Source organism: Vipera ursinii (genome assembly GCF_947247035.1).
Source record: "Vipera ursinii genome assembly, chromosome: 2".
Classification (NCBI taxonomy): Eukaryota; Metazoa; Chordata; class Lepidosauria; order Squamata; family Viperidae; genus Vipera; species Vipera ursinii.
The window spans coordinates 155,407,714-155,431,668 of NC_139513.1; the positions used below are offsets into that span (position 1 = coordinate 155,407,714).

At 42.2% G+C, this 23,955-nt stretch overlaps 2 protein-coding genes across 3 annotated transcripts in view; both read left to right on the forward strand.

Annotated features, from left to right (window-relative positions):
- ARHGEF25 (Rho guanine nucleotide exchange factor 25) overlaps positions 1-23,955 on the forward strand; it is a gene marked incomplete at its 5' end in the record, with an annotated part of 308,962 nt that overhangs the window by 146,321 nt on the left and 138,686 nt on the right. The window lies entirely within an intron of this gene.
- Positions 1-23,955, forward strand: part of PIP4K2C (phosphatidylinositol-5-phosphate 4-kinase type 2 gamma) — a 39,469-nt gene that overhangs the window by 12,561 nt on the left and 2,953 nt on the right. For both annotated transcript variants that reach the window (XM_083356696.1, XM_083356697.1), the window contains exons 3-9: positions 536-632; positions 2,739-2,882; positions 4,577-4,723; positions 8,764-8,802; positions 10,755-10,868; positions 19,850-20,105; positions 23,191-23,294. In XM_083356696.1, coding sequence (XP_083212822.1) covers positions 536-632; positions 2,739-2,882; positions 4,577-4,723; positions 8,764-8,802; positions 10,755-10,868; positions 19,850-20,105; positions 23,191-23,294 — 901 coding nt within the window. The remainder of the gene's footprint in view (positions 1-535; positions 633-2,738; positions 2,883-4,576; positions 4,724-8,763; positions 8,803-10,754; positions 10,869-19,849; positions 20,106-23,190; positions 23,295-23,955) is intronic.

The window sequence follows — 23,955 nt, forward strand, 5'->3', positions numbered from 1 at the left end:
TCATAATGGAGAATTACACCGTGTGCTAGAAGAGGCTGTTGGTGAGAGGATTATGGCGCACAGGCCACAGATTACTCAGATTTCTAAACTGAATTGGCAGCTATTCCTGTTAAAGCCTTGTTCACTTGTCAAAAAGACTGCTCTTCTCATAAAAGAAACTAGGGCCCTCGTATTCACACAACTGAGATATACTGTAGGGTTCTTCTGAGAGTGAGCTCGTTATTACCATAGCAGAAATGGTTAGGCCTGAATGCCAGATGTGGCAGAGCCTGGAGGTGGTGAAACGGCCTGCAGCACTTCAGGCACAATGGGGAAAAGAAACAGATTTTTTTTCCCCCTCCATACACGAATCATTACAGCGGAGAGCAGGTTGGGCCAGAATATTTACTGATGAGCTATGCTTTTACTTGAAGGAGTGAAATAATATTCAATTCATTTTCTGCTCCTCTAAAGTATTTCAGGCCTCTTGTCTGCCTCTTTATGCTCTATTTGCAGACTAACCTTTGTAACTATATTACTTAATATATTCCTGCAGGGAAAACTTGCCTGGTCACTTCAAATTCAAGGAGTACTGTCCACAGGTTTTCCGCAACCTTCGTGAACGCTTCAACATTGATGATCAGGATTATCAGGTAAGTAGATAACAAAGAGTTTGAGTACCTAAGAGACCTGAGAGTGCGGACTTACTCCAGCTGTAGCCACAGAGCCCCCACCCCCATCCTCCTTTGGGAGGTGGGTTGCCTAATGCCTTTTTCCATAATGACACATTGTGAGAGACTTACCATTCCTTCCTCGTAATAAAAGCAACGAAGACCATACGGATGGATGTTTTGTTTAGTAGAATTAGTTTGGTTTTATGTGGATTTAGCTCTTACGCATTTACTGACTTTACAGTAAGAGGCCCAGTGTTCAAAAGTTGAAGACAAAAGCGTTCAGAAAGCTTGTTTGAAATTAATCAAATTTTGTAATGCATTACAGTTAGTCCTCAACTTACAACAGTTCAGATAGTGACTATTCAAAGTTACAGTGGCTATGAAAAAAGTGACTTATGACCGTTGCAGCATCCCCATGGTCAGGGGTAGGCAACCTCGGCTCTTTTATGACTCATGGACTTCAACTCCCAGAATTTCTCGGAGTTGAAGTCCATGAGTCATAAAAGAGCCGAGGTTGCTATGGGATCATACTTCAGATGCTTGGCAATTGATTCATGTTTATGACATCTGCAGTGTCCCAGGGTCATGTGATCACCATTTGCAACCTTCTGACAAGCCAAGTCAATGGGGAAGCCAGATTCACTTAACAACTATGTTACTAATTTAACACCTGCAGCAATTCACTTAACAACTGTTGCAAGAGAGGTCATAAAAGGGTGCAAAATTCACTTAAATGTCTCTGTTAATGACAGAAATGTTGGGCTCAATTATGGTTACAAGTCAAGGACTACCTATACTATATATTCCTCCAGTAATTAAATTGAGACATTGTAGTCTATCCTACTAGAGCACGCAGTTACAATTCTTTTATAAGGTTACTTTTGCTTCAATTTAAGAATCCAGAAGAGACTAGTTCAAATGTCTTCTCCTGAGCAAAACTAATCTTAAAGTTGGATTATTTTGATGTTAAACCAGTGGATTATTTTAATCAGTGATTATATTAGTGTCTGTGTTTCTATATATGCTTTACATAATCCTTATTACTGTTGCAGATGCCATGGCACTAGTTGTTTCATCCATCCAGTAGAAGCCAGTTAAGGGTAGCAGAGGAGCTAGGAGGCCTAGCTGAAATGTTGCCTTTGTCCTGGATAACTTGCAAGGCATACTCTATTAGTGAAATACCTTAGTCTTATTCTCCCACCTGCTCTGTAAAAAAAATCATGGTGACTTATCATATGAGGTTAAGGGAGGGGTAGGAAAAATTATTATACGTGAAGCTCCTTGGACTCCTTCCAAAGAATCAAAATATTGGATGTTGACAAAGAGGCCAGAAGTGCAATATAGCTTAGAAATGGTATGTTGCCACAAGAGAGCTTGTATGCATCCACCTTGCGTTTCAGGGCAGATCTCAGAATGGGCTAAAAAGAGACGTGGAGAAGGAAGCCCCAAGCCAGGCTTGCTTATAAATAGGTTCTTTTACACACACACACACACACACACACACACACACACACACACACACACACACCATTTGTGCAGCTGTCAGGAGTATTGTGGAGCTATCCTTTGAAGCTGAAGCAGCCACAGCTATCTCCTTGTTTCCTCCTTGTAGAAAAGCACACCCACCTGTTCCTCATACTGTAATCTTATAAGCGTAACTTGTCATCTTGCTCTTTCTGTTTCTGGTTTTGTTTTTTTTCCTCCTTTGTGACCTTTTGTTTTGGAAGCGGAACACCTGAGTAATTAGAATTCTAACTGGGAAAGAGATGTGCTGTTTTCAGTGTGCCTAACATGTTTCATAGTTCTTAGTCAGGCGTCTCACATTATAGAGTGAATCAAGCTGGGCGAGAGCTCTGTCAGAGATCCTTCATATGGTGCCCCACTGGGATCTGCTCTAAAAAGCGGGCCTGCTTGAAGGTGGCTGAGGAAGGAGCATTGTCAAAAGGAGTGGAACACTTTGGGAGGGCTCTGAGACCTTGCTTAGGTCAAGCATCATACCTACTGATCTGCACCTGATTCCCTTCAGCAACTCCCATAGTTCTCTTGTAAATCTTCTTGCCTTGTCCATTCTTTCTTTTTCCCCAGGTCTCACTGACACGTAGCCCACCAACCTATGAGACTGAGGGTGGGGGACGCTTTCTCTTGTCATATGACCGGACAGTGGTTATAAAAGAGATAACCAGCGAAGATGTAGCTGATGTGCATAGCCTTCTATCACATTATCACCAGGTAAGACAAATGGCAGACACAGTGGCTTCAGGGGGATTATAGCTAGGTGAAAGTTCCTTGGACTTGAATCTAAATATTGGTTAACTGGAAGATGGTTACAGAAGGAAAGTTCTCTTCCTCTCCTCTCCTCTCCTCTCCTCTCCTCTCCTCTCCTCTCCTCTCCCCTCCCCTCCCCTCCCCTCCCCTCCCCTCTCCTTTCCTCTCCTCTCCTCTCCTCTCCTCTCCTCTCCTCTCCTCTCCCCTCCCCTCCCCTCCCCTCTCCTCTCCTCTCCTCTCCTCTCCTCTCCTCTCCTCTCCTCTCCTCTCCTCTCCTGCAATGTACATTGGTAAAAAAAGGCCTGACCCTCCAAAAAAGTTGCTAACTAGGGTCAGGTAGCTATGGGGGCCAAAGGGTCTAGGTGAAAAGGTTAAGTTTCTCATTAAGTCCAGTCTGACTTTACAGGGCAAATAAATAAATAAATAAATAAATAAAGAATAAAAACCCTGTGTCAACGCTGCTAACATAGAATGTTATTACTTGACAAGAGATGAAGAAGTAGGAATGCACTTTCAAGGCCATTTGTCTCTCTAAAGAAGATAAGGCTTTGGCAGTTCTTCTAACGGAAGGGAAGCTGATTCTTTAAATTAATTGGAGAATATGATTAATGAAAAAATTAGAAAGGTGGAGAATTGTGTTTTAATATATTGTGCAAGGGGCGGAGATTTCAGATTCCAGCTTCCTTGGAGCAAGCATTTGCTGGTGTATTAGGCTAATAAAGGACTTTTAAGGTAAACGATGCCTCACTTGAAAAGCCCGTACGTCAGAAACTTGACACCCTGGATGATTATTATTTGTTATAATCTTCTTCCAGGGTTCTTATTCCTAACTTCTTAGTCTTGGTTTGAGATTTCCTGGTGGTTTCTGGTATTAACTAAATATAACTCCTTCTAGTTTAATAGGAGGGGAAGGGAGGCACTTTTTGTGTGAATTTTGTTATTGAGGCATCCGAGAGCTGAAACGTGTTTTGAAAACACGCTTACTTTTTGAGCTCAGCAGACTTGAATGTAAATGTAGGCAACTGCAGATCTGTGCTTTTTTTTCCTGCCGTCCGTAGAACAGAAAATACTGACGCCTAGACACTGACTAAGGAATTCCTTGTTTTATTCCTGAGATTTGAATAGGAACAGCCACTTGTGTTCTAGCTTTGCTTCACGCCTTGGGAGCAAGAAATGTATTTTTCAGCTCTGAAGCTTGACACTCAGGGGGGGAAAAAAAGTCTACTCTCCTGAGAAACCGTGATTAAAAATGTACTATCCCCCACTAGGTGGTGCATTTGTCCTTTGGAGATTATAGCCAGATTGCTGTCTGGTCCAGTAATGTCCGATTGTCCTCAAAGATGCGAATTATGCATTTCCATCTTTCAGACTTGTGTGCAAAATTGAATCTGAAATGTGCAGGGAATCTTTACCAGTTTGCTATTTATTAATAATAATCTTTGTTATTGCCTTCAATAGCACTTACAGTATGTACCAAGGGGCAAGAGTGTTTGGAAACTGGATTTCTGTCTGTTCTGAGGTCAGCAACCATCTTCTTTTGGAAAGGATCTCATACCATGCAGAATAGTGCCTGAACTTTGACCGTCTCCACCAGTATTAGGGGGCTTGAGAGTTGGCACAACTTTTTATAACACTTTTTTGTCACTGTTTCCTTCCAGTACATTGTGAAATGCCACGGGAGCACCCTCTTGCCCCAGTTCTTGAGTATGTACCGTCTCAGTGTTGACAATGAGGAAAGCTACATGCTGGTCATGAGGAACATGTTCAGTCACAGACTCACTATACACCGAAAGTATGATCTGAAGGTAATGGAAAAGAACCAGTGTGTGAATCAAGTCTCTGTCTCTGTTTATTCATCTCTTGTGTGTGTTTCTTCGTCTCTTGTATGGTGCTCACCTAGGTATGTGGAGGTAGTTTTTATTTATTTTTCTTTTGATTGTTCTCCTGCCTTTATTATTACTTATAAGTAACTCAAGGCAGTGAACATATCTAATACTCCTTCCTCCTCCCATTTTCTTCATAACAACAACCCTGTGAAAGTGGGTTGGGCTGAGAGAGAGTGACTGGCCCAAGGACATCAAGCTTGTTTTCGTGCCTAACGTGGGCCTAGAACTGATGGTCTCCTAGTTCCTAGGCCAGCATCTTAACTATTACATCAAACTGGCTCTCATTGTGTTACTTGTTGTCTAGCTCAATTACCCCCTGATAACACTTGTTTTGAAACAAAACAATCAGACAAATGGATTGACTCCTTACAAGGAAGAGGCGGGCTGGCAAGAGTTTTGGCTCATTTCTCTGACTCAGCCCCTATTCACTGTTGTGTTCCAAAATTTCCAGTCATAGCTGTTTAGCACAATGACACATGTAGCTTTAAGGAGACGTTGATTTCCAGATCTTCTTCCCCCCTGGGGAGGGGGAGGGGGAGGATGATACATGTGTGATGACATCCTCAGACCATTGCAGCAACTTATGTACCTGTAATAGACTAATATAAACATGTCACAACATTTGCGTAGTGACATCCTCGTCGTGTTGCTTTAGCGCTGTTGGGTTTGGTGTGGATGCCACTGCCTCCGTAGCATCTCTCCCTTTGGGAACAGAAGGTGTTGAGCCAAGGGAGCAGCACACAACTGGGTATATCTGAGGAGAGATCTAGTTCTGAACTGATAGCTGCCTGTTAGAGAAGATCTATTCTGTTTTCCTGGTAGTCTGTTAAACACCAGTTGTTTCTGTACAGATCGTCCTCAACTATCCCCAAATTTCTGTTAAGTAAATCCGGCTTCCCCATGTACTTTGCTTGTCAGAAGGTTGCAAAAGGTGATTTACGTGACCTTGGGATACAGCAGCGGTCGTAATTATGAACCAGTGGCCAAACACCTGAATTTTAATCCCATGATCATGGGGATGCTGCAAAGGTCATAGCTATGAGAAATGGTCATAAGTCAACATTTTTCAGTGCCGTTGTAACTTCGAATGGTCACTAAACAAACTGTTGTAAGTCGAGGACTAGCTATACTCACATTTCCCCTTCTGCGGCAGATTTCCTCGCGGGCTAATCCTGTGTAACTACAGCTGGAGTGGGATTTTGGCTGATGAGTAGCCAAAGCGATAAGGGCGTTCTCTCAGAAGCCTGTGCTTCATTTCCTGTGCCTTCTCCCAAAGGCAGCCTAGATGGCTCTGGCTGCCAACTTCTCCCTCCCCATCTCCTGCCTCAGGATTGCCACACAAGATCCCTTCTTTCCTTGGGGGAATCCACTCAGTAGATGAATGGTTTCAAATGCAAGGTTGGTACTTTGTGCTGAAAAGCTAAGCTGGGAAAACGAGATGGGTCATGTCCACGCGCTGCTCTGCCTTCAGCCTGGCTACACATCATTAAATGCTAACCTCAAGCAAGTTCTCTCATGCCAAGGTTATGTGGATAATTTAGAGCAGCGTTTGCATTCACAAGTGTTTTAGGAGGCAACTCTCTGTGGAGGGGACGGGGGCTAGAAACTGCATTGCAACCAGGGCTGCAGCTCAAAATGCAGCTGGAGAATCACTTGTTAAGTACACATATTGTACGGGATGCAGACTTAAGTAATTTGCAGAGGCTGTTAATATATTTCTTGATGGTAAAATGTTGCACTGATTATGCTTAACGTGCTGCTTATCCTGAAATTAATGCAAGTCCCAAAATTCAAGTCAGTCTGAGAAGGATGAATGGGCAGAAATGATATGCAGCGTGAATGAATTGAATGCGAGAGATTTGGGCTGCTTTCCATTTATGTGTTTTTAATACTTGACCTATTCCTCCACCAAAATTATCTCTGGATTCTACAAGGGGTAGAGTTTTTCTTTTTTTCCCCTCTTTTGAATGAAATTTGGGTCTCTAATAAAAGCCTGGCTATCTGAAGTGATACCTTTCCCTTGCTTTAGATGCTCACGCCGCCAGTACGTTTATAAACTCTTCCGAAGGTTATCATATCTCCCCAGGAAGCTTTGGAGCGGGCAGCTAGATTTAATTTGTTGGGTCGTTTCTCTATCTGATGCCAAGGGGTATTGCAATTACTTTGCAGAATATAGAAGCAATATAGCACAGTCCCTGCTCAGAAGGTTACATAAAAAAGTAATAAGGCAAATAGAAAGGTAGGGCAAATTAGCATTGTAAAAAAAGGAGAGGCTGTGGGTGGGTGTAGCAAAGGCCCTGAAGGTGTAGAAATTAAAGGCATTAGTGACAAGGATGCCAAGGGGGGTGTATCTTGACAGAAGGTTAGAGAGGAAAAAAAGCAAGGAAGAGCAGATGGTCTGGGGCCAGGGGTAGGCAACCTCGGCTCTTTTATGACTCATGGACTTCAACTCCCAGAATTCCTGAGTCAGCTGACTCAGGAATTCTGGGAGTTGAAGTCCATGAGTCATAAAAGAGCCGAGGTTGCCTACCCCTGGTCTGGGGGACTTCTCAGTTGGTGTTGATAAGATTGTTCCACATTCTGAGACATCTCAAGTGTGTTCTATCATGGAGGGGGTTTTTTTTTGGTTTTTTTTTTAAGAGAAGGCACCAAATTGGATGTAAATTCAGTTTCATGGTGGTACAACAATAGCATGTTGAATTTCTGACAAGGCAGCTTCCTTTTTGACAGCTGAAGTCTTTTAAAAACAATAACAGTAAAACAAAACAAAACCTCCACCAAGATTTTAGAACTCGGTGGATGAGATGCAGATTCCTATGTTGGCTTCATGAAGAGCCTCTGGATAGCTTGAATTAAGTCATGTTTTCCCAGTTTCTTCTCTCCCTTCTATTAAGTAAAAAAAAAGCCTGCCATATATGTTCTGAATGAATAAAGGATGTGATTAATCTGTATAGTGAAAGTGTTACACTGTGTACCATTGGTTTTTATGCTGCAACCCTTCCATTTCAGATCTGCTGATATGCCAAAATAATTGTAAACCAACGTGTTAGGAAATGGTTGAAAACCATTGCTCATTCAGTATTACTTTTACATTATCTGTCCTGCTAAGGACAGTCTTGCTAAGAATTCATGATAGAGCTATTGTCGAAAATGGTGTCAAAGTCTCTGTGCATATTTTGCTGGGTGCCAAGAAATGACTGGTCGACTGTGGAGCCTCTGTAATGGGCCCATTAAATGTTAGCAAGCACTTGATGACTTGAAGGAATTGCTTCAAATATTGGAGAGGAAAGGGAGGGGACATCCCCCCCCCACACATACCCTGCAGACAGAATATAAAACCACTATGCAAAGCACCATAAAGCTTTTGAAAGAAATTATTTCCCTCCTCCTTCAAACCATCCAGTCAGGAAATAACAGCCAATAGCATTGAAGCATTGGGATGAGATAAATGGAAGATGCAGGTACAAGATGTTATAGAAAAGTGAAGAGATTTCCTTACCAACTTCCTTGCCATCTAAAATGATAGTATTATCATGCATCGATTTGTGGTTGGTTTGTTTTTTTAATTCATGCACCTTGGCATATAATCATGCTAGCCACGTGGCCATGAAAATGTCTTTGGACAACGCTTGCTCCCTCAGCTAAGAAACAGAGATGAGCACCGCTCCTTAAGAGTCAGACACACAACTGGGGAAATCTTTATCTTTACTTTTAAATTGACCATGATTACAATGATTTTATTTCACAAAAATATGACACACTATGGCAGTCCTTTGGAAGTTTAATGCTTAGCCCTTCCATTGGGATTTTTAAATGTCTGATGCGCGAACCCCTTTTCCTTCCCACTTCCGAATAATTTTGAGGTATATTCAAACTTCAGTTTGAAAAAGTGCTCCAAAAATACATATCTTACATCTTGTTTTCTGGACTGTAATCTTGTATGTTCTCGCCTTTTTTAGGGTTCCCTGATATCCCGTGAAGCCAGTGACAAAGAGAAGGTAATTGGTGATTGTAGCTGCATTTTCAAGTTAACCTAATATGGGTTGATTACAGTTGACACAGCCCATCGTGGTATTATAACTTTCTTCTGTACAAAGGGAATACAAATTAGGTCTAAACATTATCATTTTTATTTAATAAAGCACAATTAGCTGAATTCGTGCCCAAAGCTAAGCCAGGGATGGGTGTCTCTCTCTCTCTCTCTCTCTCTCTCTCTCTCTCTCTCTCTCTCTCTCTCTCTCTCTCTCTCTCTCTCTCTCTCTCTCTAAATGGCCAATTTCGCTGGCATGGTTTATTCCTTAATTTTAAGTTTCGGGGTGAGGAGGGCTGATTTAAAGATGGTAATGGAGTGCAGAAGGCCTCTGAAAACAAATTAAAAAGCTCATTTCCATCCTCAATTTCTTCCATTTGAGTAAAAATGGACACCCCCCCTTGTTCCTTCTAAAGGTATCATTGTGACTGTAAGGCTTCTGGAACCTCTAGGTTAAGAAGCTGAGTAGTAGGTGCCTGATCCAGAAGGAATCACCTGCATTAGTAGAATTTGCATGATCCAGTACATTACCAGTTGGGCTAAATACAGAATAATGTGTATTTAATGTAGCCTATAGTGTAGCCTATAAAATGTATTTAATGTTTGATGTAGCCTATAAAATCATCAGGAGTTGAACTTAATCAAGGTAGTCTTTGCCTTTTCTTAAAGCAAAGATAGATAACCTGCACCCCCAAACTCTTTCTGGAACTACTGGAGTATCCTGTTATGCCTCGTATGTTATGCTTCGCTTGAAGTTGATGTAATTTCCTACAATTTTAAAGTCAAGAGACCTGCAAAATCTAAAATAATAATAATAATAATAATAATAATAATAATATCTAAAATAATGCCTCCTTAAGTAACACCAGCTGCCTGCAATTAGTGCAGGTTCGAGTCCCACCAGGCTCAAGGTTGACTCAGCCTTCCATCCTTCCGAGGTAGGTAAAATGAGGACCCAGATTGTTGGGGGCAATTAAGCTGACTTTGAAATAATACCGCTTGAGGGGGGCCCCCGAAAGCCCTAATAAGCAGGCATATACGTAGAATGAAGGCTATTGCTAAGCACATTGATTTGTGCTTCTTAGATTGTAAGCCGCCCTGAGTCTTCGGAGAAGGGCGGGATATAAATGGGATTAAAAAAAAATCTAAAATAGATTTAGCACCTTTATAATAAAATAAAATTAAAAAACAAGAACAAAAAATCCCAATTGTCTGCATCATTATCCTGACCCCCTAGTATTTTTGGTTCTTCTTTTGTAGCTCTCAGCTATCATGCTAAGCTTAAAGTGAGCTTCCTCTTTTTAAATATAAACACATAGACGTATATAATAGGTAGATAGGTAGACAGACAGATAGATTTAAGGTACTATTTTAAGAACCTAAATGCAAAACTCTGGTATTAATGGGAATATAGATAAATGTGATATTGGGCAAAAATGCTACTTCCTGGGAATTATTTTAAGAGCAATAGGTTAAGAATGTTCCTTAAACTGACAATCGAGAGGTATATGCTTCCTAATTAGTTTAACTCTGCTATTAGTGAGAACAGAGCAGATATTTTCTCTTTTCTGAGGAGTGTTTAAAATATTTTTCTCTCACCTTGCAATTACATGGTTTGGGCTACTTCCATGGATTTGAAACTGCCATTTTTGTCTCATTTTTCCACCAAGGAGTAACACTAAATCAGATCATCAGTTTAAAAATTACGTTGAAACCACAATACAAAACTACAGCCTTTACGTGGGGAAGACACAGTCCACAAAATGAAAAATCTTTTATTCTATATTACATGTACACATGAAACCTAGCTTCATTTATAAATTATTTTGCCACTTTTTTATTGTTTCTACTTCCGTCTTCGAAATTAGGATTCAGCAAATTCAGTTATGCTTCTTTTTCATGCACAGTCCTCTTTTCCAGGGCAAGGAACTACCAACTCTGAAGGACATTGATTTCCTAAACATAAACCAGAAAGTGTACATCAGTGAAGAGGCCAAAAAAGACTTCATGGAGAAGTTGAAGCGAGATGTAGAGGTATTGTAGCTTTCTCAGCCTGATCTAGTGTAACAAGAGAAGTGGTTCTGGGTCACTAATCTAACTGGGCAAGCTGTGGGTGCTAAAGGTATAGTGGGCAATATTTCATGGTTCAGGTGAGTTTGAGAAGGTGTTACTAATGGTAACCCACCCTACTGTTCTGATTTTCCCACCTTAATACTTTTTAAGGTCAAAAGTTACCATTTTCTCTCTAGTATCTGCCAACAAGTCAACTCCTTCCACCTTGCTCCCTACCTCTAAATAACATCTAATGTTGTGCTGGTGGTACGGGAGCATCTGCAGCATTCCTGACCAGAGGCACCTAGGGCAGGGGTGTCAAACTGGTGGCCCATGGGCTGGATGCATCACGTGCAGGCCACGCCCACCCCAACTCTGCAAAGGCAAAAAAAGGTCACGATACGTGACATGAGGTGATTGAGTTTGACATGTGTGGCCTAGGGCTTCTGGGTGGGGGGGGAAATAAAGCGTTTCTTTCCTGGTGGTTGTGCAGGTTCTGAGGTGTTGCTTGATAAAGAAATACGGGAAAACAGAAGTTGCCTTGAAGCTTTACATTTTTATTCAGCTGCATAAAGATAGGACCCTCTAAAAGAAAGAAGCCCTGAATGACAGAAAATCCCTATATTTATACTTTTTGATTCCATAAGCAGTCCACCCAGCAATGCTGGCACACCATAGCTAACCAGATGTAGCTAAAAATGTTCCTTTTGCTTGTTTCCCTAAAGACACTGTATGTTCTCGGGTGGGTTAGGACAGGGGTCCCCAACCCCCGGTTCGTGGACTGGTACCGGGCTGCGGCATGCCAGCAACCGGTCCATACAAACAAGCAAAGCCCCATCCGTGGGATGCAAGCAGCACACAAAACCAGACACCCTCCGATCCACAGAAAAATCTCTCTCCACGGAACCGGTCCCTGGTGCCTAAAAGGTTGGGGACCTCTGGGTTAGGACATGGGATGTGTTCCTTGCTGTCCTTTCATGAGCCTACATCCATGACTCTGCAAGTGCCCAAAGACAGCAGGGCCATCTGCACATATTCACAATTAATACTTTCTATGTTTTCCCCTAACTCTGGGTCAACATGGTCAGCATTCCTCCTATGGATTTGAGGCGGAAAAAGCCATAGTACTGGAATGCCATCTGTCTGATGCCAGCATGGTTCCAACATCACAGACTGAATATTTATTTATTTATTTATTTTAATTCCCATGTTTGAGCCATTGAAATTGCCATCTTCCTATTTGCAAGTTTCCTCGGATGGATTTGACTGAATTTTTGTACAGTTTCTCATAGCTGATAATCTGCTCCTTTAAACTAACAGGCAGTCCAGCAGTACAAACAGGAAATGTCCTTAAAAGGATAAAATATTCTCAGTACAACTATTGGCAGGCAGATCCTTTGCTGACAAGTCATCAAGTCTTAGACTTTGGACAATTAAAGCAGCAGTGAGGTCCTCCTCAGTCTTCCATGAAAAATTGCATGGTTTCAGAGTATCAGCTCTTGCTTCTGAAGAACCAGAAACTGTTCCTAAGCGGGCTTGATTATCCCTGAACTTCGGTCAGTTAAACAGGCTTGTGTTCTGAAGCTCCAGGTTGGCTCTGGAAGGCAAAGGGGTAGTACATTTTAAGAAAAAGAACAAAGGGCATTCAGGAACTACATTCAGTGTGCTCCAGGCAACTCTGAAGATCATTGATAAAGTATACATGATTTCTTCCTCTGGATATTTCCCCCTATATTATTTGCATATGGCAGAAGGTATCGGTTGCCAGGGTATTTCTAGAATGGTAGAACAGTCTTATCTTGGGAGGATTCCGTAGCAGCAAATCACTTTCCCTCCATTCTTTCATTCGCTAATTTGGGAATTTTTGAAGGTTGCCTCCTGGCAGCTGAATTTTCCAGTCATCTTAACGTCGGATGAAGATTACATCAGCCTGCCAAAGACGACATGTTAGAGAAGGGTGCGTCTTATGTAGATATAGTTGGTTTGAATGACAGGATACAACTGTGTTGAGAATCAGAGAAGTAAGTGTGCGTAATGTTTATTTCTGTCACTCTTCACAAAAAGCATTTTTCAGCTTATGTGAACTTATAATGGCGTAAATGTATAGAAAGAGCTTTAAACAAAACGTAAAGGAGAAAAGCAGTTCTAAGCATCTAACTGGCCCCAGATTAATGGCAGGAAGGGTTGTTTCCAGGGCAGAAGGAGAAGAAATCTCAGCTTCCCCATGAGAATTAAAGTTCACAGCAACTGTTATGTACTCAGGTACTTATTCATTGTTTTCTTATCTCTATTTCCTTGTTTTGCTTTTTATTCTTTTTGGGCTTCTGGTATGGCAGCTGCAAATATTTGTACTGTATTTATAACTTTGAGGGACAAATTCTCTTGTGAAAGAATTGTGCTTCAGCTATCTGGTGGAGGTCTCAGACCCTGATTTTTCTGAATTGCTGGTCAACATTTGCACCCCATTTGCCATAATGAGGTGAGAATTGAGGTTAACGTCCAACTCTGGAAAAAAATTGCTCACAGCTAGCATTTTGTCAGCTATTACATTTCCTTAGGGATTGAATCTGCAGAATTTAAACTACTTCTGCAGTGTGAGATTTTCCCTATTGGCCTTAATGACTGTTAATAGCATGTGATGGGGGGGGGGGCTGCAGATGCTCAGTGTCTAACTATTAACCTCATACACCATGCAGCCTTTCTCCCGCATCAGCTCTGTTTCTTAAATGTTCCGATTCTTCTTGCTCCAAGTTCAGTTTCACTGCTGACCCAAATCAGGGAACTGGTAGGCAACAGGCTTCTTGAGTTTTAAAAAAACTTGATGCTTTGGGTGTGACAATGGAAGTCACCTGGTGTCAGCCCCTAGGAACAAGCAGGCTGAAATCTCCTGCTGATTTTCTAAATGGAAGTATCTACGTCTCCTGCAGCCTCATGAACAAACACATTAATTTTTTCCAGTGGAGTTGTAGGAGATGACCAGGCTGAGCCCAAGGGAGGATTCAAATGCGTCATCATTCCGTTGACTCTTATCTACCACCAACTGGCTCTGACCATTAGTAGTTCAGATTCTCGTAGACAGCTTTACTTACAATAAACCTAAATATTTATTTGAACTGTCTGGAACTCCTGTGTTTGATAGGAGTTGGCCAGACAAGGACAGGTTTTGTTTCTGTATTATATTTCTGTTAATGCTTGCTGTCTGGTTTTCCACAAATGGTGAGGTTAGATTTAGGATTTTTCACTGCTTTCTGGATAGGTAATTTCAGAAGAAATGTGCTTTAAATTTATTTATTATATTTTTATCCCACCTTTATTACTTTATGAATAACTCGAGGTGGCAAACATACATAATACTCCTTCCTCCTATCAACTGGGAGACAAACTCTGCAGCAAGTGGGAGCTCAAATAGATTCTTAACCAACCTAGTCGACAACTTTATCATCCAAAAGGTGGAGGAGGGAAGTAAAGCTATACTGGACCTAATTCTTACTAATCGAGAAGAAGTGATAGAAGGAGTGGAAGTTGTTGGAACTTTTGGTGAAAGTGACCACATCATGCTGAAATTCAATATCATGCAAACATAAGCAATAGAAAATAATTCAACCGGTGTCTTAAACTTCAAAAGAGCTGGCTTTATCAAACTGAGACAGCCTAGGAAAGATCCCATGGATGAAAATCCTAAAGGGGAAAACAACCTAAGAAGTGTGGGAAACTCTGAAAAATGAAATCATAAAAGCCCAGACCAGCACAATACCACTGAAAAAGAAAAACAATAAATTCAAGAAGAAACCAGCATGGCTGCACAAAGATCTCTCCAACAAAGATCTCTCCAACAAACAGAGGCATAGAATCAAGATCATGCAAAGTATTAGTACCCTAGTAAGACCACACCTGGAATACTGCAACCAATTTTGGTCACCATACTACAAAAAAGATGTCGAAACCTTGGAAAAAGTTCAGAGAAGAACAACTAAGATGATCAAACTGGAGACTAAAACATATAAAGAACGGCTAGTCTAAAGAAAAGAAGAAACAGGGGAGATATGATAGCAGTATTCCAGTATCTGAGGGGCTGCCACAAGGAAGAAGGGGTCACTTTGTTCACCAGAGCACCAGAGGGCAGGACAAAGAACAATGGTTGGAAATTGACCAAAGAGAGAAGCAACCTGGAATTAAGGAGAAACTTCCTAACGGTGAGGACAATTAAGCAGTGGAACAGCTTGCCTTCAGAAATTGTGGGCGCTCCATCACTGGAGGTTTTTAAGAAGAGACTTGACAATCACTTGTCTGAAATGGTATAGGTTCTCCTGCTTGAGCCGGGGACTGGACTAAAAGACCTCCAAGGTCCCTTCCAGCTCTATTCTGTTCTGTTCTATTCCTATTTTCCCCACCATGACAACCCTGTGAGGTGGATTGGGCTGGGAAAGATTGACTTGCCGAAAGTCACCCAGCTGGCTTTCACAGCTAAAATGGGGCTAGAATTCATCATCTCCTGGTTTCCAGACCAGCACATTAACAACTACATTGTACTTCAGCCACCAATACTCATCAATCTCCTGAACTTGAGGTCTCCAGCTCCAGATAGGTTAAGGCTACAGCACTCAGAAAGCTCAGCGTGGCCACTAGCTGGAACTTCTAGGTGTTTTAGTCACAGCACACCAGGAGGAAACCAGATTGAGAAAGCTGCACATAATAATCTCTTGGTATCCACTCTATAACATTAGGAGCAATTTTATTGAATGATGTCTTGTTTATTCAATAGCTTGGCTTTAATTCCTGGAAACCCTTAGTAACACATGTGGGGCTTTTCTCTCCCTTTTTTGCTACCTGCTCAAGTGCTTCTGTGAGATATTATTGACTGGTTCACAAACCACAGTGAGCTTTATGACTACATGGGGATTTGAACTTGTGTCTGTTCTCTCCCTAGTTCCGTACTCTTAAGCACAACTCCACAACTTCACAACTCTGAAGTAATGTAACATGGGATTCTTGGGAAAGTTGAAAGTATGCTTTTAGCGATAAGCTCCCCCCCCCACCACCACATGGCTGTAAAGAAAGAAGAGGCGGAATGAAGTAAAATCTCTGTTCTGTTCATTAATTAGGTTGCCTGATGTTTTTATCCTGCAGAAGGAAAAGGCTATAGAACATATGCTATGGTTCCATGAGATAGTTGGACTGAGATGTGAGGATGATTGATCTAAATGAGTTTAATGACCTAAAGGAGGGAGGGAAGTCCTGTGAAGATAGGCTGAAAGAATTAAAAGGGGAGATATGACAGTGATCTTCAAATACCTGAATAGATGCCAAACAGGAGGAGGCCAAGATTGATCTCCATTGTTCAAGAGTGCAGGACACAAAGTGATGGATTGTACTGGTAAACAACAAAGTTTAAGATACAGTTTAAGATACAGTTCCATAGTAGAGATTACCAAAGGAGGGGTTGAGTTCTCTTTTACTGGACTTGCTCAGCTTCTGTCTGTCTTCTCTTTCTCTTTCTCTCTTTCTCTTTCTCTCTCTCTCTCTCTCTCCCTCCCTCCCTCCCTCCCCATCCATCCACCCACCCTCTTTTATTATTTTTAAAAATAACCTGAGGCAGCCAACATATCCAACACAACTTTCTTCTCCTATTTTCCCCTGTAAGCCTGTAAGGTGAGCTAGGCTGAGAGTTAGTGACTGGTCCAACGTCTCCCAGCGGGTCTTCATGGCTAAGGTTGAACTTGAACTCAAGTTCTCTTGCTTTCTAGCCTGGTGCCTTAGCCACTAAACCATACTAGCTTTCATTTGTTGGGGTTGCTTTAATTTAAATTCCTGCACTTTTGCACAGGGTTGGTTTGGATTCAATGGGTTTAAACGTCTTTTCCACTCTCATCATTCTTTTTCCCTATGACTGCTTAATATCCTGGTTGAAAACATGCACTCTGATCTCAGAAGTTTCTAGTTAAAAATTCCAGGTTTTGAAGTGGTGCCTTTCCCGAGATTATTCGAGATTTTTTTTAGTCTTAGTCTCATATCTGTCATATGGTATCAAGAGTAAACTAATTCATGCTAGCATTATTGAATTATAATTTAATAGTAATTGTATGGAATCACACAGATGCTTTGATCAAATGAAAACACTCGATAAATCTCAAATATTTGTTTATGGAAGAATCTTCTCTGCTTTCGTTTCTCTTAGAAGACTCTTTTACATCTTTCAGTAATGGAAGCAAATGTTCACCAAAAAAACAGTCTCTGGTTCCTGAAGCCAGGGTGACCTAATACGTATCCAATTTCTGAGTTTCAGATAGTTCTTTAAATTCTTTTCATTGCCATTGTGTTGTCTTTGCATGACCTTTGTGACTGCATTGTGCCAATACTCTTGAGAGGGGTTGGGCTAGGGGTTTTTTTTCTGATTCCACAGAATGGGAAAGAAAAGGCTTGTTTAAAAAAAGATTAATCCTTCTAGTTATATAAAAGGGCTCAAGTCTGAGAATTAAGCTGGATGTATTCCATTTGGAAAGTTGGCCCACTGGTTTGAACAGCCAAATCAATTAATCATGGGGACAGGTTGCCAAAGGGGGAGTTTCCCCCCCCCCCAGCACATGCCATCTTCAGATTAAAACTGGACTCCCTTTAAAGGCTTGTTTGAATTCAGGGTAAAAGTAGGGTAAATTCTGATTTTTCTGTCACAATGGCTGGATGAATCTATACATACACAATAGCTTGAGTGTTTAACTTTTAACATGACACAACATAGTGGTTTAAGGTGTATTTATCAGTTAAGATACTAGCTTAATAATCATATTACCTCCTGGTGAATTTGGAGTTTGGGGGGTCTAAGCAAACTGGTTTGTTTGTTACCAGGTTATTTCAAAATGTAATAAAGGCCAGAGCAAGGAAAATAATTGTGGTATATTATTGAACTGCTTTTTGTACACAAAGAATCGGGTATGTTTTAACTGCAGTTCATTACATGCAGTGCTTTTTTTGTAAAAGAAAAAGGTGCCGGAACTCACACGTCATACAAGCCACCTTGCCTACTCTACAAGGTTCCATCCAAAAAAAGGTGCCGGAACTCCGTTCTGAGCGTTCTATGAGAAAAAAAGCCCTGACTACATGAATTACAGTGCTGGACTTGTTGTGTGACAAATGTTGGTATACAAATTGCAAGGGTGTTAGGTGTGCAAGGTAGATTGCACTGATCCACATTATGGCCTAGTATTGCTGAGGATCATGGCAATCCAGAATAGGAAACTAATTTGAGTTGTCATAGATTGAAGAAAGGATTTTTACGATACTTGAGAGTTAAAGTCTTGGCTCTAATCTTTGAAATGCTGAAATAACAAACTGGGTTTGGATGAAATTCGGATGCCTAGTTGCCTACAAAGTTTGCAGGGAAGCCTTAGGCAAGCTAATAATAATATTACCATCAGCCCAGATGTTTTGGGTCCATTTTAGATTCTTAATTTTGTATGATCTCCTTGAGGTTAGTTGCCCATGGATATCTCCCTTACAGATCATTCTACTTTTAAAAAAACCCTCCTTATTTAAATCTAAACATTTTTTTAAAGGAAACTAATGTGGCAAAAACAATCAATGCTGCACATTTTTTTATTTCCCCGAATAACCTTGAGTTCCTCATAGATTCCTGGGGAATTATTGTTAGAGAATAAATATGGGATGTCTGTGTAGCAGAAGTACAGTATTTGTAAATTTGGCCACCTGTCTAAGAAAAAAATAAACCCCAGGTGGATAGTAAACAAGTAATGGTAACCAGTTGGCAAGTTGGGCATTAGTGACCATACATTGCCCCTTCCCTATAGCCATTCAGTGAATGAGCAATTGAATGGTGACTTTCACGGAGCACCCAAAACATGCTCTGAAAATGAATGAAATCTTCTGTTACTCCCAGCCAGCGTGAGTAAACCAGCTTTATTTGGATGGCCCTAGTTTGGAGAAAGCCTACTTTTAAAGTTTATGTTTTATTTTGAAGCTATGTTGAAACATGCTATTTCAGGCTTCATTTGAGCTAAACTGAACTGACTCAAATAGTAGTAGAATCACTGTTGTGACTGACGCCTCCAACGGTAGAAGCGTGGTTTTAATGTGGGCTTGTTGGAAAGCACATACAGCTGAAGGTTATAGATAACTTTTTGAACCTGGGAAGTTCTCTGTGGTATTTCAATCACTCTTTTTGATCTCACAGAGCCAGAAGGGGCGTGCAATTAAAGCAAGAATTATTGAAGTATAATATGTGTATTATTTTTGAGCCTGCCATCAGCAAAGCCCCCTGAGTGCTTGTATATACATATTAAGAACAACAGTAATAACAATTACGTTAGAAAAATGTATACATGTATAAATGTATATCTTTTCTGTTTGGTTGCCTATTGTCCTGAAGAGTCAAGGAAAGCATCTCTGATAATGACTTTTAAGTCCTTGAATGGAAAAATATGGGAGAAGGAATAACTATTGCAAAGACGTTAAGTCAAAGATGGTACTGTACCTCAGTTTAAGCTAATAAAAGGTAGTATGTATCAGTCAGGGCATTCAGCTCTACAATTCCCCATAGGCTAAATATCTGATTCTTTAGAATACAGTCCCCTCCAGGGTGAATAGTAGCTTTCCTTCTGAAACTGCAGCTTGCTATACGTCAAAGCAGTATTTCCTGCCAGGTTGGCGATATATGTTTTGGCCAGGGAAACTGTTTTAGCCACTGAGGGAGCAGTCAAGAGTTTATTGAAATGACCTTTCCACTTTCCCCATTAAGGGATCACGGGATCTTAAGCATTCTGACCGTCCTCAAATGAAATATAATGGAAAGGACACAGACAGAAAAGCTTGTGCAAATGCAAAAGAGCCTGAAGGGATAAACATCTTTGCAATTTATAATGAAATATGGAATAAACTGTTTCACTTGGACTGAATAATGAGACAAATGTGTACATCTCCCAGCCATCTCACTAGTGTGTTTATTTCTTCAGTTCCTAGTGCAGCTAAAGATTATGGACTACAGCCTTCTGTTGGGTATCCATGATGTACAGCGAGCTGAGCAAGAAGAAGAGGAAGACATAAAAGAGGAAGAGGAAGATGGAGAGGGTGAACCAGGGGGAACGGTATCTGTGGGCTCCTATGGAATGTATCCTGAGGGCATTGGCAGTTACCTGAATTCCCACAAACCGCTGGAACCTGGTGACTTTGACCCTTATATTGACGTCTATGCCACTAAGAGTGCTGAAAGTAAGTTGGGATAAGACGAAAATGTTATTAAATGGGTGTTTAAATGGATATAAAAGGGCCTTCGGGCCTTTTAATTTGTTTATCGCAGCATTTTGTACAGCAAAACCTGCATCATGATATTTAGTAGCATTTGTGATTCTTAGTATATCAAGAAATTTTTGCCTTTAATCAATTCCGGAGAACACTCCAGAGTGCAAAAGTCAGTTCTTTATTTGTCATGTGTGATTACAGCCAGCCAGGAATATCAGAAACAGCCTTATATTGAATCAAATCATTCATCCAACTTGCCTAGGAGTAATTAACTAGCAAGATTTGGGGCTAAATTTTTTTTAAGCCTTAGCTAAATACCTAATATACTCAGTACGTACAGTAAATTTCAAGCAATGGAATCTCCTCCTAGCTTACAATCTTGAAAGGTATACACAAAAGATAACTTGAGTTACATCTGATTAAAACTGAAATGCCAGTCTAGTTTAAGCAGGGTTTTGTGAAGGAGTTCCCTTTGTTATTCCAAAATACTAGACTACTCTTTCTCACGCTGGCACCCTCCAGGTAAATTGTACCACAGCTCCTGTAATTCTCAGCTGGTCTGTCAAAGGTGATGCTGAATGGGCATTTGCGAGAGTTACCGTATATACTTGAGTATAAGCCGAATTTTTCAGCCCACTTTTTGGGCTGAAAAATTCCACTTCGGCTTATACTCCAGTCAACAAAAAAAACTTACCGAGGACTTGTGCGCGGCCGAGGCTTTGGTGCTTCCGGGATTGCGCGCACCTCTCCCAAGCAGCCGCCGTCCGGAGACCTGCCGAAGTTTGGGGAGGTTTGGGGAGGTGCGCGCGCACCTCCCCAAACCTCCCCAAACGTCGGCAGGTCTCCGGATCTCCGTGCCTTGCCTGCCTGCTTCTTTCCGCTGCGGAAAGAAGCAGGCAGGCAGGTCACGGAGATCCGGAGACCTGCCGACGTTTGGGGAGGTTTGGGGAGGTGCCCAAACCTCCCCAAACGTCAGCAGGTCTCCGGATCTCCGTGACCTGCCTGCCTGCTTCTTTCCGCAGCGGAAAGAAGCAGGCAGGCAAGGCACGGAGATCCGGAGACCTGCCGACGTTTGGGGAAGTTTGGGGAGGTGCCCAAACCTCCCCAAACGTCAGCAGGTCTCCGGATCTCCTCCCCAAACCTCCCCAAACGTCGGCAGGTCTCCGGATCTCCGTGCCTTGCCTGCCTGCTTCTTTCCGCTGCGGAACAAAGCAGCCTGAACGAAGCAGGCTGCTTCTTTCCACTGCGGAAAGAAGCAGCCTTCTTTCCGCAGCGGAAAGAAGCAGCCTGCCTGCTTCTTTCCGCTGCGGAACGAAGCAGCCTGCCTGCTTCTTTCCGCTGCGGAACGAAGCAGCCTGAACGAAGCAGGCTGCTTCTTTCCACTGCGGAAAGAAGCAGCCTTCTTTCCGCAGCGGAAAGAAGCAGCCTGCCTGCTTCTTTCCGCTGCGGAACGAAGCAGCCTGAACGAAGCAGGCTGCTTCTTTCCGCTGCGGAAAGAAGCAGCCTTCTTTCCGCAGCGGAAAGAAGCAGCCTGCCTGCTTCTTTCCGCTGCGGAACGAAGCAGCCTGCCTGCTTCTTTCCGCTGCGGAACGAAGCAGCCTGCCTGCTTCTTTCCGCTGCGGAACGAAGCAGCCTGAACGAAGCAGGCTGCTTCTTTCCACTGCGGAAAGAAGCAGCCTGCCTGCTTCTTTCCGCTGCGGAACGAAGCAGCCTGAACGAAGCAGGCTGCTTCTTTCCGCTGCGGAAAGAAGCAGCCTTCTTTCCGCAGCGGAAAGAAGCAGCCTGCCTGCTTCTTTCCGCTGCGGAACGAAGCAGCCTGCCTGCTTCTTTCCGCTGCGGAACGAAGCAGCCTGCCTGCGTCTTTCCGCTGTGGAACGAAGCAGCCTGAACGAAGCAGGCTGCTTCTTTCCACTGCGGAACGAAGCAGCCTGCCTGCTTCTTTCCGCTGCGGAACGAAGCAGCCGGCGGCGGAGGCTTGCAGAACGGCGGATCGGCTTATACTCAAGTCACCAACTTTTTCCAGTTTTTGGGGGTGAAATTGGGGGTCTCGGCTTATACTCGAGTCGGCTTATACTCAAGTATATACGGTATACTCCAGAGTTTCCAAACGGTACTAGATTGAGAAAGGCCCTACATTCTGTTACTATGATATCAAAGATATCATAGTAACAGATTCTAGCTGCAACATCAGGTCCTCTCAATTTTCTCAGTCTCTGTGGCTAGTTTTACAGGTAGCCCTCAACTTACGACCATTCACTTAAAAATGGTGACTTATGACTTGTTTTTCACACGACTGTTGCAGCAACCCTGTGGTCACGTGATCAAAATTCAGCCACTTGATAAGTGGCTCCTTATGATGGTTGCAGAGTCCTGGGGTCCTCTGATCACCTTTTGTGACCGTCCGACAAGCCAAGTTAATAGGGAAGCCAGATTCACTTAACAACCGAGTTACTAGCTTAACAACTGTAGTGATTCACGTAACAACTGCGACAAGAAAAGTTGTAAAATAAGGGGAAATTCACTTAAAAACTATCTTGCTAAGCAACATAAATTTGGGGCTCAATTGTGGTCGTTGAGGACTACCACCTGTATTTAGCTATTTGTACCAGGATGGTCTTTGTTCAGGGCACCAACTTTTGTAACCTCTTTATTTATGGAAGGTTACATGTCAATCTGATCTGGATATCAGCTTCTGAGAAAGAAGATAAGTTTAATAGCCAGAATTTTCTTTAATATTTTTTCTGCATATAGCTACAGGCTTGAATTTGCAAGGCAGGCTGCACAGAAGTGAATATGAAGGAGCATACATAAACTTTATTAAGGTCTTAGACCAGCCTGTGAGGCTAAAGAAAGCGATTGCTCAAATGAATTACTCTTCTTCCTGCCTCAATTCTGTACGACCACTCTTTTCGCTTATATATTTTCTGTGCTTGTTTGTTGTCGTTGTTGTTGTTGATGATCTTTTGGGTTTGCCTGCAGATATTTGCATGGAAGGGGGATGCAAGCAAAATATGGCATCAGATATATCCTTCACTGTATTCTCCTACTTTTCCAGATAGCCCCCAAAAAGAGGTTTACTTCATGGGCCTCATCGACATCCTCACTCAGTACGATGCCAGGAAGAAGGCTGCCCATGCAGCTAAGACAGTCAAGCATGGGGTGAGTTTGGCTTGCCACCCTGTGTGTTAGGGTGATCAAATAATGCTAAAAGGGAGCCATGATCCTGATTCGCTGGCCAGCACCCAGCCTCTTGTCTTCCCTTCCCACGACCATTATTTCTGCCTTTTGTTTCCTGATCCCAATAGCTACTTTTTTCTTGCTTCGCCATTACTTTCTCCTCCTGAATGGCCCAAAGCTGTCCATCTCAAGCTGGTTATACTGCACCATCGCCGTGTGATATAGAAGGCATAACTATGGCCTTTCCTAGAGACAGGAGCTGTTCCAGGGTCTTGCTCTGCGCTTGCGAAAAGCAGGAACTTACAATCTCTTCTTAATATGAGACAGCAACAGAGAAGAAATCATGAGCCCAACCAGTCTAGCCATTGGCAGTGCATGATGACTACCCCATGGGGTGTGGGGACAGGTTGAACTTGAGGTTTTGTTTCTCGAGTTATCGGAGATAACTTTTTGTTTTTCATCTAGCTTCTTAAAGGGTGGTTTTGTCCTGAAGAATATAACCGGTGCGAGTTTTGTAGCTACAGTCTAGACCAGGGGTAGGCAACCTCGGCTCTTTTACGACTCGTGGACTTCAACTCCCAGAATTCCTGAGCTGACTCAGGAATTCTGGGAGTTGAAGTCCATGAGTCTTAAAAGAGCCGAG